Source organism: Acartia tonsa, chromosome 10 (genome assembly GCF_053477335.1).
Source record: "Acartia tonsa isolate MP-2025a chromosome 10, ASM5347733v1, whole genome shotgun sequence".
NCBI lineage: Eukaryota > Metazoa > Arthropoda > Copepoda > Calanoida > Acartiidae > Acartia > Acartia tonsa.
Genome location: NC_137269.1, coordinates 43,726,254 through 43,748,838, shown reverse-complemented (window position 1 = coordinate 43,748,838; position 22,585 = coordinate 43,726,254). Strand labels below are relative to the sequence as shown.

Sequence of the window (22,585 nt, the reverse complement as noted above, 5' to 3'; positions counted from 1 at the left end):
TCCTTTTGTATTGTTATGTTTAATTACATATCTATGGTCAAGGGTAGTAATTTCGTAGGGATAGTAATTTTGTGGGAATAGATTTTTCGTCAAAATCAATTCATGTTAGTTTTAATAATATCTATCTATATAAATTATGGTAACTATTCCTGCAATTATCTTCATCTGATTCATCTCTGCAATTCGATGTCTGGTCACACCTGCAAATAAATATTCTGTTTCAAAGAAAATATTCAGAACATCTGGAATAATTATTTATCTCATCATATTATAGACAGCTTTACACAGATATTGAAATGAAAATATTTATGATTAAACTAGTTCTGTTAGCTCCAAGAGGCCGAAGGTTAACAAAAATAGTATTTATTTTTATAATACTTGCAGAAAATATTTAAGGTTTGAAGTTGAGCTGGAAATGGATATCTTTTCCCTTTGAACACCAAACCCCTTTGTTTTTGATAAAATACAAAATTTCAAATATTCTGTCAGGATATTAATAGTGCCTATTAAAAAAAATTACATCATACAATACAAATGACCAATGATACAATACACCGACTAAATTACCAATGCCAGTATACATTTTAATAATTTTAGAATCTACTACTAAAAAATCATGTATAGCCTCATATCACAAACAATTTTCCATGAATATGAAAATAAGAATCATAAAATTAATATAACTTTTGTAAACCCTGGCCTTCAGCCTCTTGGGCTAACAAAACTGGTTTCAATCGTATAATTTTTTATTTTAATATCCGTGGAAAGCTGACTATAATACGATGCAATAAATAACTATTTTACCTTTGTTCAATATCAATGCACTCCCCGTCATCACAAGTAAACTGATTATGAAAACATGTTGTGAACTTAATTTTCTTCACTGTTGAATCCCCCTCTTTGAAACATTTGTCCTGAGTTACACCTCTGAAGAAAATAAATGATAATCATATGGCTTCGAATCCAATTTATATTCACTGTACTAGAACCGGTTGTTAGTCATCATGTGAAAAATCATGCATGTAGCATGTGTTGGTATAAGCTGAATTATTGACGATGCTTAGTGGTCAGATCATAGTAAGCCTATGGAAAATTTTTATCCACCTATTTTAAATAGCAGCTGAGAAACACATGATGCTTATCATAGCTCAGTAAGTAAAAAATTATACCAAAATCTGTAAAAAGTCTCAACCAATGACATATCTGGAATGTACCTTTACTGGTATCCTATTGGATGATTTAGAGACTATGTCTCTAGAGTATCTCTATGTTTAAAAAGAATTTCTTACTTGAATTGAAAGTTATTGACGCCCAGAAGTAGAGAGTCCCTAGGGGATACCGACACAGCCACGCTAGTATTATCCTTTCGGTCATACCAATGCCAGCTATCACTAACCTGACAAAACATGGGACATTAGTGCTTTCTCTTAAAGTGCCTGTTGAGGACTGATACCAACTCCCCCTTTATTTTTAAAGTAAATTGAAAATAATGAGTGGCATATGCAGGGTTTACCTAGTATCTAATATAACCTAATCTACTCTGACATAAAAAAAATAAGCTAGTATTTATAAAATAACCACTTCTCTCCTTTTAAATTTTTATATTAAAAATATGAGTGATTTCATCCACCTAATTTTTAAACAGCTTGCCGGTATTTACAGTAAGTACAATCTAGTGCAGTTCCTGGTAACGATTACCTCAAAAAATCTACAAACTTTAAAGGCTGCTAGATGCCAAACGGTTAAACTTACATGCAATGTCTACACACTGTGTTAAGTAGCATAAGAAGGCCTATAAATAATACATAATATAACCAATGATGCGAAGGGAAAGCATTATTGATGAAAACGCACATTTAAGTCATTTTGGCGCATTTATGAGCATCGCGAGACAACTGTGCATAATCGAGTATGGACTATTCCAGATTATTTGTAAGCCTTTTTTTGTCGGTTTAATTTTTGTGCGAGCATAATCTATTCGATCTTCTATTTGGCCTTTGGTAGCCTTTAAAGTTCATAATTTTTTGGAGATATTCGTTAAAGGAACATTTTACATGAGATTTTAAATTAATGCAATGATGAACCAACAGACGCAGTTTAACATTAAATAATAAATACTGTTGTGTGAAAAAATAAGATATGCAAAATAAATATTGCTTAATTTTATTATTTCATTGGAATTAAATTCAATAGTCTTTATATTTGCCGAAATTCATCAAAATACCTTATTTCTTATTATAATTATACAAAGAGCTCAACTTATGTTAAATTATACAAAGAGTTCAACTATTTTTTTTATATGATATTCCTTTTTCTCTTAATTATTATTTTAAAATACCAACGACTTTTTATCTATTTATATGGGTTATTTTAATCATATTTTAATCTAATTTTATCATTTTATTATTTTAATTAAACTTTGAAAACCGCTGTACACATGTACAGTAAATAACTTTATTATCAAAACTAGTTTTAAATTCAAAACAATAACATTTCTTTCGCCTATAAATAGTAATGTACCATTGAATACTTTATCAGTTGATCATTCTTGGTCAATTTGATCACTTCTTTTATTGATTTACTTGCTTTTAATCACTTGATCATTCTTGGTCATTTTGATCACTTCTCTTCTTTTTATCATTTTAGTCACTTGACTATATCATGTCATGTTGATTATTTCTTTTACTTTATTTTTTTTTATTCCTTGATCGATTTCAATTGAGATCAAGCTCTTTTAATCTTATTTTAATTATTATTTTACTTTTATTTTATAGTTTTAGTTATTTTATGTACTTTAATCATTTTATCTCTTTTATATGCATTAAACATTCAATATTCGTTGTAATTAAATGGATTTGATTGCTTAATGTATTTTTATTTATCTTTCTTTTATATTAAGTACATAGAATAATCTAGAACAATTTTACTTTTTATAATTTAGCAACCTAGGCATAGTGTATCTGCCGTTCCTGAGATTTACAGTGCAGTCCAGTGTCTAGTGTTCTAGTTTCTTTTACCCAAATCAGGCATCTGTAGGTAGGATTTTGTTCCATTTTATGCAGATTTTTATTTTGACTCTAATATTGTTTTTATCTAATTTTAACCTATTTTCACTTGCTATTCTGGCGCATCTTTTTAGTGATATTATATTATTCTTTTATCTGGTCATTAAGCATGTTTAAGTCTTATGCCAGTTTTAGTCCAGTTTTTATCTTATTTTATGGTTTCATCCTAAAGATTTTACTGGTCAATGTTTTATATTTTATCACAATAGTCATTTTTTAGCATTTTAATTGGTTTATTTTTAGTTTTAACACACCTGGAGTTCAAAACCAGTCCTGGAAGGGGAATTTTATCTTTATTTATCTTATCTATATTTATACCATCTATACTATTTCATTTTGTGATTTCATATATATTTTTTACTGTAATAAATTATCTAAATTTTGAATTGGTTTTATTTTTCTTAATTGTTTAGTGTTTTACTATAAATTGCATATTCGCATTTCACTAGATCGCGCAACATTAAAACTACAGATCGTTTATGATCTTACAACATTAAAACTACAGTTACTATTATCCTTTGTGTAAATTTTTAAATAAAATGCAATTTTATAGTTTGACAAATATACATTAAGAAAAATCTAATATTCAAAATGGATGTATTACAGTCATTAAATTATGAATTTTCAAAAGGAATTTCTCATTTCCTTACACTTATGAAAAGTAAAATTGAAGCATATACAATTAAAGCTTCTATTACTGATCCCAGTAGGGGTATGAACAGACAATTTCCATTTAAGACGCATACCATTGTTCTTAAGTTAAAGGAAAAATTAAATGTACACATAAAATTCATAAATGATATGATTGCTAATGAAAAGTATGATAAAATTTGTGAATCTGACCTTGAAGAATTACTAAATATTTCCATACAACTTACTACTCTAGCACGTCAATATGATGACCATGATAACATATATAAATCAATACATATTGATGTTAAGGCTTCTTTAAAAAGTAATTTTAAAATGCTTGTTGATATGCTAAATATTGAGGAAGTTAGTGATAAGGCTGATACTGGTATTAATACACCAGCCAATAATTTAGATTTAAATGATACAAATGCTACTAAGATAGTTGATTGTACTATTAATACTTCTAATTGTGGTAATGATTACCCATTTGATTGCATGATAGATGAGTCAGGTTTTATTTCTTCTGAATGTCTAAATAATGATCCACTTTTTGCTTCTGATTGCAAACATATTGATTCAAATAATATTCAAGAATCCTCTGATGTACCAAATAATTCTGATGATTACATATTTGAGGGTCTTATTCCCCAAATATCTGACCAAAGTAAAAATGATGATTTGTTTATTATTTCCCATGATTATAGTGAAGCTTCTTCAAATGCTAGTTTAGATATTCCTCTAAACTCTTCATGCAATTTTGTACTTGAAAATGATTCTGCTGATAGTGCAGCTTCTTCAAATGCTAGTTTAGATATTTCTCTATACTCTTCATGCAATGTTGTACTTGAAAATGATTCTGCTGATAGTGAAGCTTCTTCAAATGCTAGTTTAGATATTTCTCTATACTATTCATGCAATGTTGTACTTGAAAATGATTCTGCTGATAGTGAAGCTTCTTTAAATGCTAGTTTAGATATTTCTCTATACTCTTCATGCAATGTTGTACTTGAAAATGATTTTGCTTGTATTATTGGTTCTGCTCATGAAAAAAGTAATAAGGAAATTGATTCAAAATTGGAAAATCAATCACATGTAAACAATTTTGACTTTCCTTTGATTGATAATGGAGATGTAAATACAGAAATTATCTTCATAAGAGATAGAACTAATTGTCTATTGTTTTGCTCTTCCTTTGAGGCCAGTGGTAAGTCTGTAATTACAGACTCGAATCTCTTAGCAAATGAGAATATTTGCCTTTTCATTTTGAAATTCAGTAAAATGTGTTTTACTGCAAATAGTCTCCTTACAAAAGGTTTGGAGAATATTCAACATTATCTATATATTATCAAAAATATTGATCATGTGGAATGTCAAGAAATGAATAATGATGTCTATTTAATTCACTTATCAAAATAGAAAGTGATTTTGTTAAAGCTAATGAGAAGCTAAAATTATTTCAAGATCTTGATATCAGTAATCTGATGTCATGGTTATTTTCTATCATATTCAGCACAATTATCAAACACATTTTTAGATATTGCTAATAAAGTTTTTAAAAATTGTATTAATAAGCTAAAGCTTGTAATAGCATAGATTATCATTCTTATCTCTGACAAATCAAATATTAATATAATTTTTACATTCTATACCTCATTCAATAAGTTAGAATGATTGCATTAAAAATGTCTTGCTTACTTAATAAAACAAATTAATTACTTTTTATTTGATTTTTTTCCAAAAAAAAAGATTTCTGTTTTCAAAATATTCTGCGCATAGAATATCAAGTAATGAATGATATCTAATTTGATTATGCTTCCTCACTTAAGTCAGAAAGTGGTATTGAGAAGCTTACTTGTCCTGATCATGTTGCTATTGCAACTGCACCAATTTATACTCATTTTTTTAGTTCTGTCATAATAAGCACAGATAATGAAAATGTTTATTTGTAACTAATTAATATTCAAATCTATTTTAACATTTTTTTTATTCTAACTCAGTGTTAATATCTTATATAGGTATCATTTTCATACCAATATTAATTCCTTTCTCTTAATGCTCTTTTTTCAGTTCTGTCATAATAAATACAGAAAATGAGAATGTTTTTTTTTTAAATTTCAAATCATTTTATCATATTTTTGCTTAAACTAGCCCAGTGTTAATATCTTATATAAGTATAATTTATCATACTTAATGCTTTCCTTTACAAATATTTAAAATGTGAATATATTTATTTTATTTTGATGGGTTAGATTGATTGCCTTAGACAATACTTATCTTAATTAAAGTATGAAATTTAGTTAATTGAAATAATTTGCTTTCTATGGTTTTACAATATTTTTGAACATTTCTTTAATTCAGAGCAAAGATATTAAATTTCCTATTCCAAAGTTGTCAACATATAAATACTAATAATGAACAATATTAATTTAAAAGGGTATTACTTTTATCCTTGACATTGGATATTTATTTTATCCTTTAAGTGTCGAAAAGATTTAATCAAATAATGAAAAAATGAATAAGGATATTACTTTTATCCTTGACATTGGATATTTATTTTATCCTTGAATTGTCAAAAAAATGTAACAATTTCAAAATATAAAATAAAATAGTACATATATTTAGACTTTGGATATTTTCTCTTTTAATGTCAGAAATGTTCTTATCTTGTTGTGTCATTTTTAAAAGTCCCTTGTTCATACTTAATTCTTATTACTGAAAAGAAGGATTTATATCAATAAGATTTGGATTTTAAGGTATTGATATAAAAATAAATGTGTTCACAAACATAAGGATGTCAATTTAAAGTAATATGTTTTACATACTTGTTGTATTTACCCAAAATTTATAGGAAGTGAGTGATATAATGTTTCAAAATGAATTTAACCAAAGCAATTGTTACTTTTGTTTAGTATTTTATTTGACTCTTAAATTCAAAGAATAATAGGAGTTAATCAAATGTTTTTTTAAATGTGTATTTTCTCTTACTTAAAATTATTTTTTAGCATAAACAAGTCTTATCAAGGAAATAGATTTGTTAGGTTTGCCTTGAAAATTATAGTTTTTATTAATTGAATATTCAACTGTAGGTTTATATCAACATTTTAGTTCTTTACTCTCATTGATATGTGTTGTATATTCTCTTAAATCTTGTTTGTGTTCTTTGTTTCATTCTATTTGTCATGTCTTAATCAAATTCTCTGAAACACTCCTGATTGTATTGCTGATCTTTTTATTGATATTACTGCCTTAATTGATTGATTTATGTGTTTCTATTCATTTATCTTGGCTGCTCTTAATCTTCAAGATAGTCTTGATAGGTTTGCCATTCCTCATATTGAAATTACTGTTGTCAATGGTTAGTTTATGCATGATGAACTTGCTCTCTGATGTTATGGATTCGTCTGATGCTATATCTGCTGAAAAGAACAGGTAAAGCAATATATTTTGCATCCCTTTTTGGGGCCAATGTTGTGTGAAAAAATAAGATATGCAAAATAAATATTGCTTAATTTTATTATTTCATTGGAATTAAATTCAATAGTCTTTATATTTGCCGAAATTCATCAAAATACCTTATTTCTTATTATAATTATACAAAGAGCTCAACTTATGTTAAATTATACAAAGAGTTCAACTATTTTTTTTATATGATATTCCTTTTTCTCTTAATTATTATTTTAAAATACCAACGACTTTTTATCTATTTATATGGGTTATTTTAATCATATTTTAATCTAATTTTATCATTTTATTATTTTAATTAAACTTTGAAAACCGCTGTACACATGTACAGTAAATAACTTTATTATCAAAACTAGTTTTAAATTCAAAACAATAACATTTCTTTCGCCTATAAATAGTAATGTACCATTGAATACTTTATCAGTTGATCATTCTTGGTCAATTTGATCACTTCTTTTATTGATTTACTTGCTTTTAATCACTTGATCATTCTTGGTCATTTTGATCACTTCTCTTCTTTTTATCATTTTAGTCACTTGACTATATCATGTCATGTTGATTATTTCTTTTACTTTATTTTTTTTTATTCCTTGATCGATTTCAATTGAGATCAAGCTCTTTTAATCTTATTTTAATTATTATTTTACTTTTATTTTATAGTTTTAGTTATTTTATGTACTTTAATCATTTTATCTCTTTTATATGCATTAAACATTCAATATTCGTTGTAATTAAATGGATTTGATTGCTTAATGTATTTTTATTTATCTTTCTTTTATATTAAGTACATAGAATAATCTAGAACAATTTTACTTTTTATAATTTAGCAACCTAGGCATAGTGTATCTGCCGTTCCTGAGATTTACAGTGCAGTCCAGTGTCTAGTGTTCTAGTTTCTTTTACCCAAATCAGGCATCTGTAGGTAGGATTTTGTTCCATTTTATGCAGATTTTTATTTTGACTCTAATATTGTTTTTATCTAATTTTAACCTATTTTCACTTGCTATTCTGGCGCATCTTTTTAGTGATATTATATTATTCTTTTATCTGGTCATTAAGCATGTTTAAGTCTTATGCCAGTTTTAGTCCAGTTTTTATCTTATTTTATGGTTTCATCCTAAAGATTTTACTGGTCAATGTTTTATATTTTATCACAATAGTCATTTTTTAGCATTTTAATTGGTTTATTTTTAGTTTTAACACACCTGGAGTTCAAAACCAGTCCTGGAAGGGGAATTTTATCTTTATTTATCTTATCTATATTTATACCATCTATACTATTTCATTTTGTGATTTCATATATATTTTTTACTGTAATAAATTATCTAAATTTTGAATTGGTTTTATTTTTCTTAATTGTTTAGTGTTTTACTATAAATTGCATATTCGCATTTCACTAGATCGCGCAACAAATACCTTATCATAAAAGACGATAGAAGAGAGTTCACCAAAATATAAAATTTCTCCTTTATCCCCAATATTGAGATAATAGATGGTATCAAATATACTTTCAGAACACAATCCTCGAACATAAACTTTCCTGAAAACAACAAAAACAAAATGGCCAGATAATAAAATTGAGCCGCACGTATTTAAATAGATCTAGATGTAGCCACTAAGCAGTTTGCAATCCTAATTATGATTCTTAATTGGAAAATTTGAATATTGGTTCAGACGCATATCTTTGAAAAATATCTTTTTAGTAAAGATTATTTTTAAAAATTCCTAAAGGCATTTATGAAAAAATTAAAAAAAAAACATCTGACGACAGCTAAAGTACTTTTATATAGGGATAAGACAATGGCCGATAAATTAATGTACATCCCTAATGATGGCACTTAAAATTTCCCCTTCTATACATAAAAATTATTGGTTGAAACGTTTGAACACTCAACATTTTAAACCAAATAATCTAACTTCGGTAAAAGTTCCTATAGTTGTTAAGAAAACGAATAAGAAAACATTATTATAAAACTTTGGAAACTAGTGTAATTAACAGCTCAATATCCCCTCCCTTCCTGTTAAATGGGTTATCCTTATAAAAGACTAATAGGATGTGGGTCCTACTTTAAAATCATTAGAGCATTAAGGAGTACCGTAGCCGCTTAAAATTGAAATATACCTTACCTTACCGAGGAATCAACATGACATAATCCACAGACACGATTTGTAGCACACTCCTCGTCAGCAATATTACCACTACCAAAATACAAAAAATAATTTCTTTCGCGTATTTTCTGTGTGTTACTGTTTTTTAATTATGACAATTACATATATATATTTACATATGGTCACAATTAAGAACAGTTTGACTTAATAAGCGCATTTGACTAAACGGTAACTTTAGAGAAAATACACAACAAAATTACTCCTTTAGTAATCACGCAACAAGTTTTCTATTAAGCTAAACTTACCTAAATTTTTTTGTATAGGAGGTAGTTGCAATGGGTGTACAGTTTAAAAGTCAATAAGCACGCAACAAGTTTTCTATTGAGCTAAACTTCCCTAGCCCTGTTTGTATATGTGTACGGTTAAGGCTCGAAATTTATCAATGATTACATAACTAGATGGATTTAAAACTGCTATACATAAATAAATATAAATATTGTTATACAACCTGACGACTACTTGTGTATCATTTGTAGCATTGAACAAGATTTCTAAAAAAAAAGTTATTAAAAATAAAAAGTCACTCAAACCCCTATACAAAGGAGTGTGTAAAAACTACTGACTGATGGGACAATGGTCTATAACAAAACTAATTATTAAAATCAAAATTAACTTTAGCATAGATTAAAATTATTGACAAAAACTTATAGCAATCAAGATTTAATATTTAATATTATCCCCCAAAGTTACAAGCTGGCATAACAAGTTTAACTTTTTAAGTCTAATATTTCCAAGATTATAATTTGATATAATAAACTTTAATACAGTATTATTATCAGTTTTTGATACCTGTAGTCAAACAATTATATTTAGTAGCTCCAACCCAGGGGCGAGAAGGTAACCAGGGGAGATAGGACACCTGCCATAATATTAATAAAGGATAAAGTTTTAATTTTAACTTTAATTAATAAATTCCATAAATATTTTGAGAAAGATTTATTTATTTTTCATTGACATAATTCTTAAATAATTGCATAACCATTTCACCAATTTTCTAACAAAATTTAAGTTTATAGAATAGCAGTATGAATCAGGATCTGATTCAATTATGGATTAATAAAATGTTCCAGGCCATACTGAAAATCATATAACCATACAATAACCCCTGTTTTGCTAGGCCAACAAAATTGGAATTAATCCTATGCTTTTTAATTTTACTATCCTATAAAAACTGTCTCTAATACGATGCAATTAAGAGAAAAAATATTACAGTTTGGTTATTATGCCAATGTCTCCATACACCTTCTTCTGTCTCATCTGTTGAGCCTAGCCAGCTCCTAGACATAAACATTAATAATAAAAGGATCTAAAGACAATGGTCGTATAATTGATGAACAATAACATCCCCAATAATGATACACAAAACTAACCCTCTGTATGTTACAATTAGTGGTTGAAATGTTCGGACCCTCATCTTAATGAACCAACCAATCAATATTGTTGTTAAGCCTATGAATATGTAAACGTTATTATAAAACATTGGCGACTAGTGTAATAAACAGCCCAATGTCCTTATAACCTTCCAAACAAATTTTGGAAATATATTAGATTTTACCCTCTCCCCCCAAAAAATCTATTTCATAGGCACACCCAATTTTCGTTTGGAGAGAGGGGGGGGGGGTAGTAAGACATACTTACATGCATACTAACTGAACGAAAAGAAGGACGGACTGGGCTTAATTATAGAAAAGCTCTGCTTTAAAAAGAGGACTTACTTCAAAACAAATTGGTTGTCTTCTAAGGCTGTTATGCATTCTGCTGACCCCCTTGAATTATATTTAAAATAAATATTGCCTGCTGCGCTCCTAGGGTGTGGAATAGTTGTATTTGTAAGTATTACATGTATAATAAGACAACTTCCTCGCTTAAGTAGTGGGGACTGTTTTTGCCTGCTTGCAAATTGCTTTCTGTTCTTTAGTAGCGACTTGGCTGGGTTTATATTTAAATATTCCAAAACCATCACAGGACCTATGTAAAGCTTTCCTCAAATTAAGAACTCAATTAAAGAAATCTTAAGATTTAGACAAAAAAAAGCCTTACTTCTTTATAGCTTCGCTTTAGCTTGTTAAGAAAAAAGATATACCTTATTTTTGGAGCAGATAGGTGTCTGACTATTTGGTCAAATTCTTCCTTGTTATCATACGTTGCAGGTCGGCCAGTAAGTTTTCTTAAATGCAAAATATCACATTATTAAGTATGTATACATATATGTAGAAACAAGGATGACAACATCCATAAAAGCGAAGCACTGAAACGGTAGGACAAACGGACATGAACACTTATATAGTGTCAAAACTGAATAATCAGAATATAAATGTAAAAGATTTGAAGCAAAATTGTAAGTAAATTTGTTGAAAAATTGCTTTATACAGGATAATGTTTATGGACATACTTACATATTTAGGACTTGATTATAGAGTTGCTTCGCTTATAACATTATACTTTATTGTCCCAGGAATCAATATACCAAAAATCAGATCAATCGGATGATTAGAAAACATAAAAATTTGTTGTTAAAAAAGTAAAAAAATCAACATGTTTAAAATGGACGTACGGACATTTTGGTAATGATTATAGAGTTGCTACGCTTTCTAAATCGTACCTAACTTCTAAAGGAATCACCTTGCAAAATTTGAAATCGATAGGACAATTCTAACATGCCTAAATTAACGAAAAAAGCTATCCGTTACGGACGTACGGACGTACGGACGTACGGACGGACGGACGGACGGACGTACGGACGGACCGACCCTAATTATAGAAAAGCTTCGCTTTTAAAAATATATATAAACTCACTATATGCTGTTCCTTTAAAATGAAATAAAAACATTTTGTGGTTTCCCTCAAAATCCTGGCGAGCATGACCCCCCACTGCCTTAATTTTTTAATTTAAAATATAAAACTTACTTGCAAACATTGTCTATAAATGATTGATATACACTCGCTAGGGGTATGAGGTGAATACTTGTATGCATTGAAGATACGGAAAGTGTCACATGTGACGTCATAAAAAATGTCTAAATCCATCTCTTTATGGGACAAACTTACTTGCAAACATTGTCTATAAATGGGTGATATACCCTCGCCAGGGGAATAAGATGAATACTTGTATTTCTTATGGGACAAACTTCTCTTTCAAAGTCAAGAACCTAATAATAGATATATGCAAATAAAAGAAATATGAAATGGTCTTTTGTATCATAACCGAAAACCGTCAAGTAAATTATATTTTGGATGCTCATTGGTAAGAAGACAATTTACAGAAAAAGTTTTTAGCCGTCTATCTTTAACAGCAGGCGAGAATTTCATGTTTGCCCCATTATATTTCTTACAGATAAACAGACGAACAATAGAGTAGCTTCGCTGCTATAAACAATTTGATATACCTCTTTTTTCGAAATTTTGTTGACCTCCCAAATCCACTTAGTAGTGTCCCAGTCTAGGATATCTCCTGGTATTCTTCTCTTACATCCTATACATGAATACTTAGTAGTGTCCCAGTCTAGGATGTCTCCTGGTATTCTTCTCTTACATCCTATACATGAATACTTAGTAGTGTCCCAGTCTAGGATGTCTCCTGGTATTCTTCTCTTACATCCTATACATGAATACTTAGTAGTGTCCCAGTCTAGGATGTCTCCTGGTATTCTTTTCTTACATCCTATACATGAATACTTAGTAGTGTCCCAGTCTAGGATGTCTCCTGGTATTCTTCTCTTACATCCTATACATGAATACTTAGTAGTGTCCTAGTCTAGGATATCTCCTGGTATTCTTCTCTTACATCCTATACATGAATACTTAGTAGTGTCCCAGTCTAGGATGTCTCCTGGTATTCTTCTCTTACATCCTATACATGAATACTTAGTAGTGTCCCAGTCTAGGATGTCTCCTGGTATTCTTTTCTTACATCCTATACATGAATACTTAGTAGTGTCCCAGTCTAGGATGTCTCCTGGTATTCTTCTCTTACATCCTATACATGAATACTTAGTAGTGTCCCAGTCTAGGATGTCTCCTTATATTCTTCTCTTACATCCTATACATGAATACTTAGTAGTGTCCCAGTCTAGGATGTCTCCTGGTATTCTTTTCTTACATCCTATACATGAATACTTAGTAGTGTCCCAGTCTAGGATGTCTCCTGGTATTCTTCTCTTACATCCTATACATGAATACTTAGTAGTGTCCCAGTCTAGGATGTCTCCTTATATTCTTCTCTTACATCCTATACATGAATACTTAGTAGTGTCCCAGTCTAGGATGTCTCCTGGTATTCTTTTCTTACATCCTATACATGAATTCTTAGTAGTGTCCCAGTCTAGGATGTCTCCTGGTATTCTTTTCTTACATCCTATACATGAATACTTAGTAGTGTCCCAGTCTAGGATATCTCCTGGTATTCTTCTCTTACATCCTATACATGAATACTTAGTAGTGTCCCAGTCTAGGATGTCTCCTGGTATTCTTCTCTTACATCCTATACATGAATACTTAGTAGTGTCCCAGTCTAGGATATTTCCTGGTATTATTGTCTTACATCCTATACATGAATACTTAGTAGTGTCCCAGTCTAGGATGTCTCCTGGTATTCTTCTCTTACATCCTATACATGAATACTTAGTAGTGTCCCAGTCTAGGATATTTCCTGGTATTATTGTCTTACATCCTATACATGAATACTTAGTAGTGTCCTAGTCTAGGATGTCTCCTGGTATTCTTCTCTTACATCCTATACATGAATACTTAGTAGTGTCCCAGTCTAGGATATTTCCTGGTATTATTGTCTTACATCCTATACATGAATACTTAGTAGTGTCCTAGTCTAGGATATCTCCTGGTATTCTTCTCTTACATCCTATACATGAATACTTAGTAGTGTCCCAGTCTAGGATGTCTCCTGGTATTCTTCTCTTACATCCTATACATGAATACTTAGTAGTGTCCCAGTCTAGGATATCTCCTGGTATTCTTCTCTTACATCCTATACATGAATACTTAGTAGTGTCCCAGTCTAGGATGTCTCCTGGTATTCTTCTCTTACATCCTATACATGAATACTTAGTAGTGTCCCAGTCTAGGATGTCTCCTGGTATTCTTTTCTTACATCCTATACATGAATACTTAGTAGTGTCCCAGTCTAGGATATTTCCTGGTATTATTGTCTTACATCCTATACATGAATACTTAGTAGTGTCCCAGTCTAGGATGTCTCCTTATATTCTTCTCTTACATCCTATACATGAATACTTAGTAGTGTCCCAGTCTAGGATGTCTCCTGGTATTCTTTTCTTACATCCTATACATGAATACTTAGTAGTGTCCCAGTCTAGGATGTCTCCTGGTATTCTTCTCTTACATCCTATACATGAATACTTAGTAGTGTCCCAGTCTAGGATGTCTCCTGGTATTCTTTTCTTACATCCTATACATGAATACTTAGTAGTGTCCCAGTCTAGGATGTCTCCTGGTATTCTTCTCTTACATCCTATACATGAATACTTAGTAGTGTCCCAGTCTAGGATGTCTCCTTATATTCTTCTCTTACATCCTATACATGAATACTTAGTAGTGTCCCAGTCTAGGATGTCTCCTGGTATTCTTCTCTTACATCCTATACATGAATACTTAGTAGTGTCCCAGTCTAAGGATATCTCCTGGTATTCTTCTCTTACATCCTATACATGAATACTTAGTAGTGTCCCAGTCTAGGATGTCTCCTGGTATTCTTCTCTTACATCCTATACATGAATACTTAGTAGTGTCCCAGTCTAGGATGTCTCCTGGTATTCTTTTCTTACATCCTATACATGAATACTTAGTAGTGTCCCAGTCTAGGATGTCTCCTGGTATTCTTCTCTTACATCCTATACATGAATACTTAGTAGTGTCCCAGTCTAGGATGTCTCCTTATATTCTTCTCTTACATCCTATACATGAATACTTAGTAGTGTCCCAGTCTAGGATGTCTCCTGGTATTCTTTTCTTACATCCTATACATGAATTCTTAGTAGTGTCCCAGTCTAGGATGTCTCCTGGTATTCTTTTCTTACATCCTATACATGAATACTTAGTAGTGTCCCAGTCTAGGATATCTCCTGGTATTCTTCTCTTACATCCTATACATGAATACTTAGTAGTGTCCCAGTCTAGGATGTCTCCTGGTATTCTTCTCTTACATCCTATACATGAATACTTAGTAGTGTCCCAGTCTAGGATGTCTCCTGGTATTCTTTTCTTACATCCTATACATGAATTCTTAGTAGTGTCCCAGTCTAGGATGTCTCCTGGTATTCTTTTCTTACATCCTATACATGAATACTTAGTAGTGTCCCAGTCTAGGATATCTCCTGGTATTCTTCTCTTACATCCTATACATGAATACTTAGTAGTGTCCCAGTCTAGGATGTCTCCTGGTATTCTTCTCTTACATCCTATACATGAATACTTAGTAGTGTCCCAGTCTAGGATATTTCCTGGTATTATTGTCTTACATCCTATACATGAATACTTAGTAGTGTCCCAGTCTAGGATGTCTCCTGGTATTCTTCTCTTACATCCTATACATGAATACTTAGTAGTGTCCCAGTCTAGGATATTTCCTGGTATTATTGTCTTACATCCTATACATGAATACTTAGTAGTGTCCTAGTCTAGGATGTCTCCTGGTATTCTTCTCTTACATCCTATACATGAATACTTAGTAGTGTCCCAGTCTAGGATATTTCCTGGTATTATTGTCTTACATCCTATACATGAATACTTAGTAGTGTCCTAGTCTAGGATATCTCCTGGTATTCTTCTCTTACATCCTATACATGAATACTTAGTAGTATCCTATTCTAGGATGTCTCCTGGTATTCTTCTATTACATCCTATACATGAATACTAGCTACAAGCAAGGTGCGTGAAAATAAAAATTATTACCCTGTCTAAATAGACGTTAGGGGAGGAGGGGGTTTATATAGGTGTGTTTACCCCACTTAAACTTTAAAATCTCTTATTTTACTCCACTCAAAATTTTTAATAAATGCATTAAATTACCCCCTTAACAACTATGAAACCACACTAAAAAAAACTTGCCTGTCTGTATAGTCTGTAATAGTTATAAATTTATCTTTTTCTCATTCTCTCTCTAATATGCAATTATTGTTTAGATTATTGGATGCAAATGTTCTCTTTTTTCAGGAATTTCCAAGATATAAGAGGTTAAATCACAAACATAATATGATTTTACATGTAAATTTGACATTACAAATTGTCTCTGATGTCAATGGTAAACTTCAAAAATATACATTGTCTGGTATACTTATCAAAAGAGATTGATATCTGCATGGCATACCTATATTTTAAGGAATTTCCCTTATTTAAAAGTTGTAAGCTTTTTAACGAAGTGCCTATAGTACCTATAAAAATGACATCATACTGGTCTAACATTAGTCAATGAAAATGTATGCCGGCCTGCCATTGGTAATCTAGTATGTTTGTTGGCCTATCATTGGTAATTTTTATCGTATGACGTCATTTTTTATAGGTAGCTTCTCTTTAACCTGTTATTTCTACCATCTCTTGATCTGTTAATATTCTTCCATATACATTGAAATCAGTAACCTACACATGAATTAAACAAGTTTTACAATGTTCAATGGTATAGTCGAAGTCGATCTTAGAAAAACTTAGTTACATATCTCCCTTTTTTTATTGGGGGGGGGGGGGGGGGTCAGATATATTAAACCCTCAAAAATGTTTTAAATTTTGGTATGTAAAATACCATGCCTCTTCTCTCAGATGTGTTTTGAGCACATATCCTATCATCATAATTCTTTTGAAGAAAAAAAGTAAGGAGGGAGGGCTTTTTTTGTCTGTTAGGTACTTAGGTACTTTAAGGTAAAGCACACACATACCTTTCCATAAATAGACATGTAACCAGAACCATCAGGTCTCCAAATACAACTGGGCGATGCAACATTGAAACTAGAAAATTGAAAAACAGTTATTTATCGCATCGTATTATGGACACCTTACCGTGGATATTAAAATGAAAAATTATTAGATTGAATCCAGTTTAGTTAACCCCGAAGCTTTTTCTGAAACTTAAGATTTTATTTACTTCTGAATCGATTTATATAGGAACCGATTTTAGGCTATTTAATTTTTATTTGAGTCTTATCATAGTTTTAGACTATTTTTTAAATCTTTGAATACAGAGCCGCTAGATGCTAAAATGGTATCCACCTGAATAATGAAATCAGACATTTTTTGTCAACATACTAAGAAGGGAATGGGGAAGTTAATGAAATAATTTACATTAATTGTTCTTAAAACGTCCTTGCCTTTATATGACAAGTAGATATATTCCCAGATAGCACAGCAAGATGAAAAACGGATGCACATCGTTCTACTTTGTAATATAGAATTTTTTTAATTGGTCGGTTTAAAAGTTAAGTGTCCAAACGCCTCAACCACTAATTGTAATCTACAGAAACAGTAATTTAGTTTATTATCATTGGGGGATGTACATCAATTTATCGGCCATTGTCTTATCCCATTAGATCCTGAATAATAGTTTACCTTTCACTGAGTCTTTGATACAGTGTCTGAGCTTTTTCATCATAACCAGTGAACACTATCTCTCCGTTTTGTGCCAACTTAACAGAAAAAACTATTTTCAAGTATTGCTTGGAAACCGATTAATATTGAATCCGGTTCTCAGTCGCTTTGAAAAATCATGTACAGCATCATATTACAGACAATTTTTTACGAATATTAAAATAAAAAATATAATTGTTTGGTATGATCGATATTCTTATCGGAAATTTGTCTACAATGTAATTTATTGTCTGTATCGGACAACGTTTTCATCTGAAGCTTGGAATTTCAATGTAAAATATAACAGCTGGGTGTTTACCTGTACTTTACAAGAGGACATGTTAATACTGACACAGGAATTCTCCCAAGTTTGTAGTTTCAGTGAATTTGTACCCATGGCCGGATATCCGGCCCAACCCTACTGTTTACCTTGAAAATACCGGAGGACATGTTAATGTTGACACAAGAATGCTCCCAAGTTTGTAGGTTCTGTAATGTGTACCCATGGCCGGGTATCCAGTATTAGTAATCAGCCGGATATTCATTATCGGGCCCAACCCAACTGTTTACCTTGACTATACCGGAGGATATGTTAATGCTGACACAAGAATGCTCCCAAGTTTGTAGGTTCAGTAAATGTGTACCCAAGACTGGGTATCCAGTATTAGTAATCAGCCGGATATCCGACCCAACCCTACTGTTTACCTTGACCATACCGGAGGACATGTTAATGCTGACACAAGAATGCTTCCAAGTTTGAAGGTTCAGTGAATTTGTACCCATGGCCAGATATCAGGTATTAGAAATCAGCCGGATATCTGGCCCAACCCTACTGTTTACCTTGACAATACCGGAGGACATGTTAATACTGACACATGAATGCTCCCAAGTTTGTAGGTTCAGTGAATGTGTACCCATGACCCGGTATCCAGTATTAGAAATAAGCCGTATATCTGGTATCCGACCCAACCCTACTGTTTACCTTCACAATTCCCAAGGACATGTTAATCCTGATACAAGAATGCTCCCATGTTTGTAGGTTCAGTGAATGTGGACCCAAGACCGGATATCCAGTATTAGTAATCAGCCGGATATCCGTTATCCGACCCAACCCTACTGTTTACCTTCACAATTCCCAAGGACATGTTAATACTGACACAAGAATGCTCCCAAGTTTGTAGGTTCAGTGAATGTGTACCCATTTCAGGATATCCAGTATTAGAAATCAGCCCAACCCTACTGTTTACCTTGACTATACCAGAGGACATGTTAATGCTGATACAGGAATGCTCCCAGGTCTGTAGGTTCAGTGAATTTGTACCCATTTCAGGATATCCGGTATTAGAAATCAGCCGGATATCCGGAATCCAGCCCTACCCTACTGTTTACCTTGACTATGCCGGAGGACATGTTAATGCTGACACAAGAATGCTCCCAAGTCTGTAGGTTCAGGGCATGTGTACCCAGGGCCAACCAATCCAGGACGTCAGATCCACTAAAACAAGTTTTATTACATCCATTATACCAAGCTGTTATTTAAATATTTGAAAAATAAAAAAATGAACAGTAATTTTTGGATAAAATAACTTTCAAATAAGTAAAACAAGTGTGGACTTATTTTTTTCTATGGCAAAAATGCAACCAGCTATATATTGCTCCATGTCGATTTTGTACAATCAAAAAACAATGTTAGCTTGTTGTTATAGCGCTTCTTTTGGACATTATTGTCTTTGGTGTAAATATTACTTAGATCCATATCCAATCCAAGGTCCAGTTTTCCACATTCCATACACAATTGCTTCCTTAACAAGCACAATTAATGTCCATAAACAGCGCATCACATACAACATATAATCAGTAATTGATATTGTAATGTTTAAAGTTAAAGTTTAAATTTAAATATATATTTTTTAGAAATATGTTTCTTAGTAATGAAGTTAGTGTATAATATACTATTTGTAAGTCCGTCCGTCAGTCCGTAACGATATATTGTGATTTTCTCGGCTGCTTTTTAAGATAGAAGGCTCGATTTTCAAAATAATTAAGAATAGTAATATCAAAATAAAATTTTTAGTTGTCCTGAGAATCCAGTGTGTAATTTACTTTGACTGTCAGTTTGTCAATGATCATACAAAATATAAAAACTTGAGAGAGGTTTCATGATTATTTTTATCTGAAAATCTATTATTGATTTCAACAAATTCTCATGAAATCTCCTTGTCCGTGTTCTTATCAATAATTAATTTATGCTTCGCTACATTTGAATGTTGTCATCCTTGTTTAAATTCAATTCAATTTAAAGATTTTGATATTTGCTCTATGTCTCGCGTTTCTAACAAAAAAAGTATTTACCTCGAAGTTTGTCTTATCCTTTTTAAGGCGACCTGTAATAATGTATTTGATAAAAAGAATATAATGTAAAATCAGCTATAATTCAATCCACTTATGGCTAAGTCTCATCTGGGGGGTGGGGGAGGGGGGGGGGGGTAACTCTGACTAAAAGCGGAGATTTAATTATCCCAAAATATTCTATTTTTTTTCTCAATTGTATATGTAATTTTTACCTAATGAAAAGCCGGTGGCATATCTATGTGATGGTTTCTGATACACCAAAGGTAGTGCCCTAAAATCAATGAAATTAAAATTAAATATGCTTAATCAAAAGAACTGTCCATAAGAAAATTTATCTTTTTTGAAAAGTCTTACTCTTAGTTAATTTAGACTGAAAGAACTGTCCATATGAAATTTATCTTTTACAAATAGTCATAGATTTATATTAAAAGGATTGTTCACACAAAATTTAACTGCTGCAAATGTTTATTCTAATTTGAACAGAAAGGACTGTCCATATAAAAATTAAACAAATGTAGATAGTCTTGTTGAACTCAAATCATAGGACTGTTCGTATGAAAATTAATTATTTTGATCTGAAGGACTCTCCATATAAAAAAAATCTGTTGCAAACTTTGATGGTTAAGGCTAAAAGGACTATCCATTTAAAAATTTAACTGTTACAAATAGTAATGGTCAGATGAAGGTTTTAAACTGTCTGTCAATATAAATATATACCTGTTGGAAATTGTCATAGTAGAAATACCTGTTTAAAAAGTTGAAAGTAGCTGGTTGAAAATAAAAGGACTGTCATATAGAAATTTACCTGTTACAAATTGTCATAGCTGGTTGAAACTTAAAGGACTGTCCATAATCAGTTCTTACACATTCGAGCACAGGATTGTCATAATTCTTTTGAGTTCTAAATAAGTAGAATATAATGTAAGAAAACCATTTAATAATACATATGAAATAAGAATTTTGGATCATGGAAAAAAAAGACGAAGTAGCAGGTTTGATAGGGTATTTTAATTTAGGTAAATGTTAAAGATTGCCCGCAGGGTTATGAAATAGGCCACGCAGAGTTAGAGCCCCCGCAAGGGATAGAAAAAGGAGAAAAGCTACTGGGAAAAGAATCTTTTTACCCTTTCCCCTCCCCTCCTACTGGATGAACTAACTGACCAATAAACGTGTTACATGTAAGCAAGCATTATACAGAGACCGAGTAGTAACAGTAGATTTAATGAATAAAAATACCAACTCCACCTACCTTAGGTCAAATCCTTTGTTTAGGAAATAAACGTCTATTGGACTACCATCAACGTTATAAAACCTAAATTTTTCAAATTTGTAAGAATATCGCTAACTGTATAATAATGTAAAACTATCTATTTAAATTTTATTACCTAATTAAATAATGTGTTAAAATTTAGTTTATTTATGCAACTATCAAATGCTTTTGTGATGTCAAACTGCTCATAATTAGGCGCTTATTGATCATGATTGAAAAAAAGTTGGGGGGGGGGGGGGGATAGAAATAAAACTACCCCTTACCTTATATTTAATTTATGTTTAAAATATTGGGTGGAGGGGGAAGTTGTAAATGCTCAACAGGTTCTTTGTATTAAAGCACTTATATTTATTCCTTTACAATTTCAATTTCATTTTTAAATGACAATATAAAATCAATACTTCAAATTTTAAAAAACGTGCAGTTAATACAAATTTACCCAGGGATAAGACAATGGCCGATAAATTAATGTACACCCCAAATCATTATAGACAAAATTAGATTATTATTAGTCGTTGAAACGTTTTGACACTCAATTTAATGAACAAACCAATCAAAAATTAAATCCCAAAGATTTTAGGGCAACGAAAATGAAATAATCATTATAAAACTTTGGGGACTAGTGTAATAAACAGCTCAATGTCCCTACCCTTCCTGAAATGTACATCTCCTCTTATATTTAAGTTTTAACTTTTCAAATAAACAATCTAAAAATAATAACATACTTACAAAGAAACCATTAGTAGTATAAACAACCCGTAATGACCAAACATTTTCACCTAATTAAAAAATAGATGAAAGTTTTATATAAATCTGAAGATTCTACCATGATTAGCAATATCAGATATTTAGTAAAGTTGCTTAAACTTTTTGCAAAAAATCTTTGCGAAGATAGATTAACTTAAAAGATAAGTTTAACTATTTAGATATAGGGAAACCTTTTTATAAGACTGGTATATCATTTGTTAGTATAGATATTAGAATAAATTTAGTAGTTCTAGATTCCTATTGTACATAAGAGAGCACATTGAAGGATCAATCCAGA

General features: G+C 31.0%; 1 protein-coding gene across 1 annotated transcript; it reads right to left on the bottom strand.

Moving 5' to 3' along the window:
- Positions 1-6: 6 nt before the first annotated feature.
- LOC145330830 (uncharacterized) lies at positions 7-22,319 on the bottom strand. Its single transcript, XM_080175494.1, has 23 exons — positions 22,270-22,319; positions 21,520-21,582; positions 21,076-21,171; positions 20,483-20,541; positions 20,271-20,302; positions 19,665-19,720; positions 19,308-19,413; positions 18,489-18,665; positions 17,901-17,977; positions 17,234-17,303; positions 16,880-16,940; positions 12,716-12,801; positions 12,378-12,478; positions 11,413-11,496; positions 11,045-11,095; positions 10,540-10,606; positions 10,119-10,188; positions 9,778-9,820; positions 9,288-9,359; positions 8,577-8,700; positions 1,290-1,396; positions 805-927; positions 7-200 (listed from the first exon to the last, which is right to left on the bottom strand). Exons 1-23 carry the CDS (start codon positions 22,311-22,313, stop codon positions 122-124), a joined length of 1,848 nt encoding a protein of 615 aa, XP_080031620.1. The 5' UTR covers positions 22,314-22,319; the 3' UTR covers positions 7-121.
- Between the last annotated feature and the right edge of the window lie 266 nt (positions 22,320-22,585).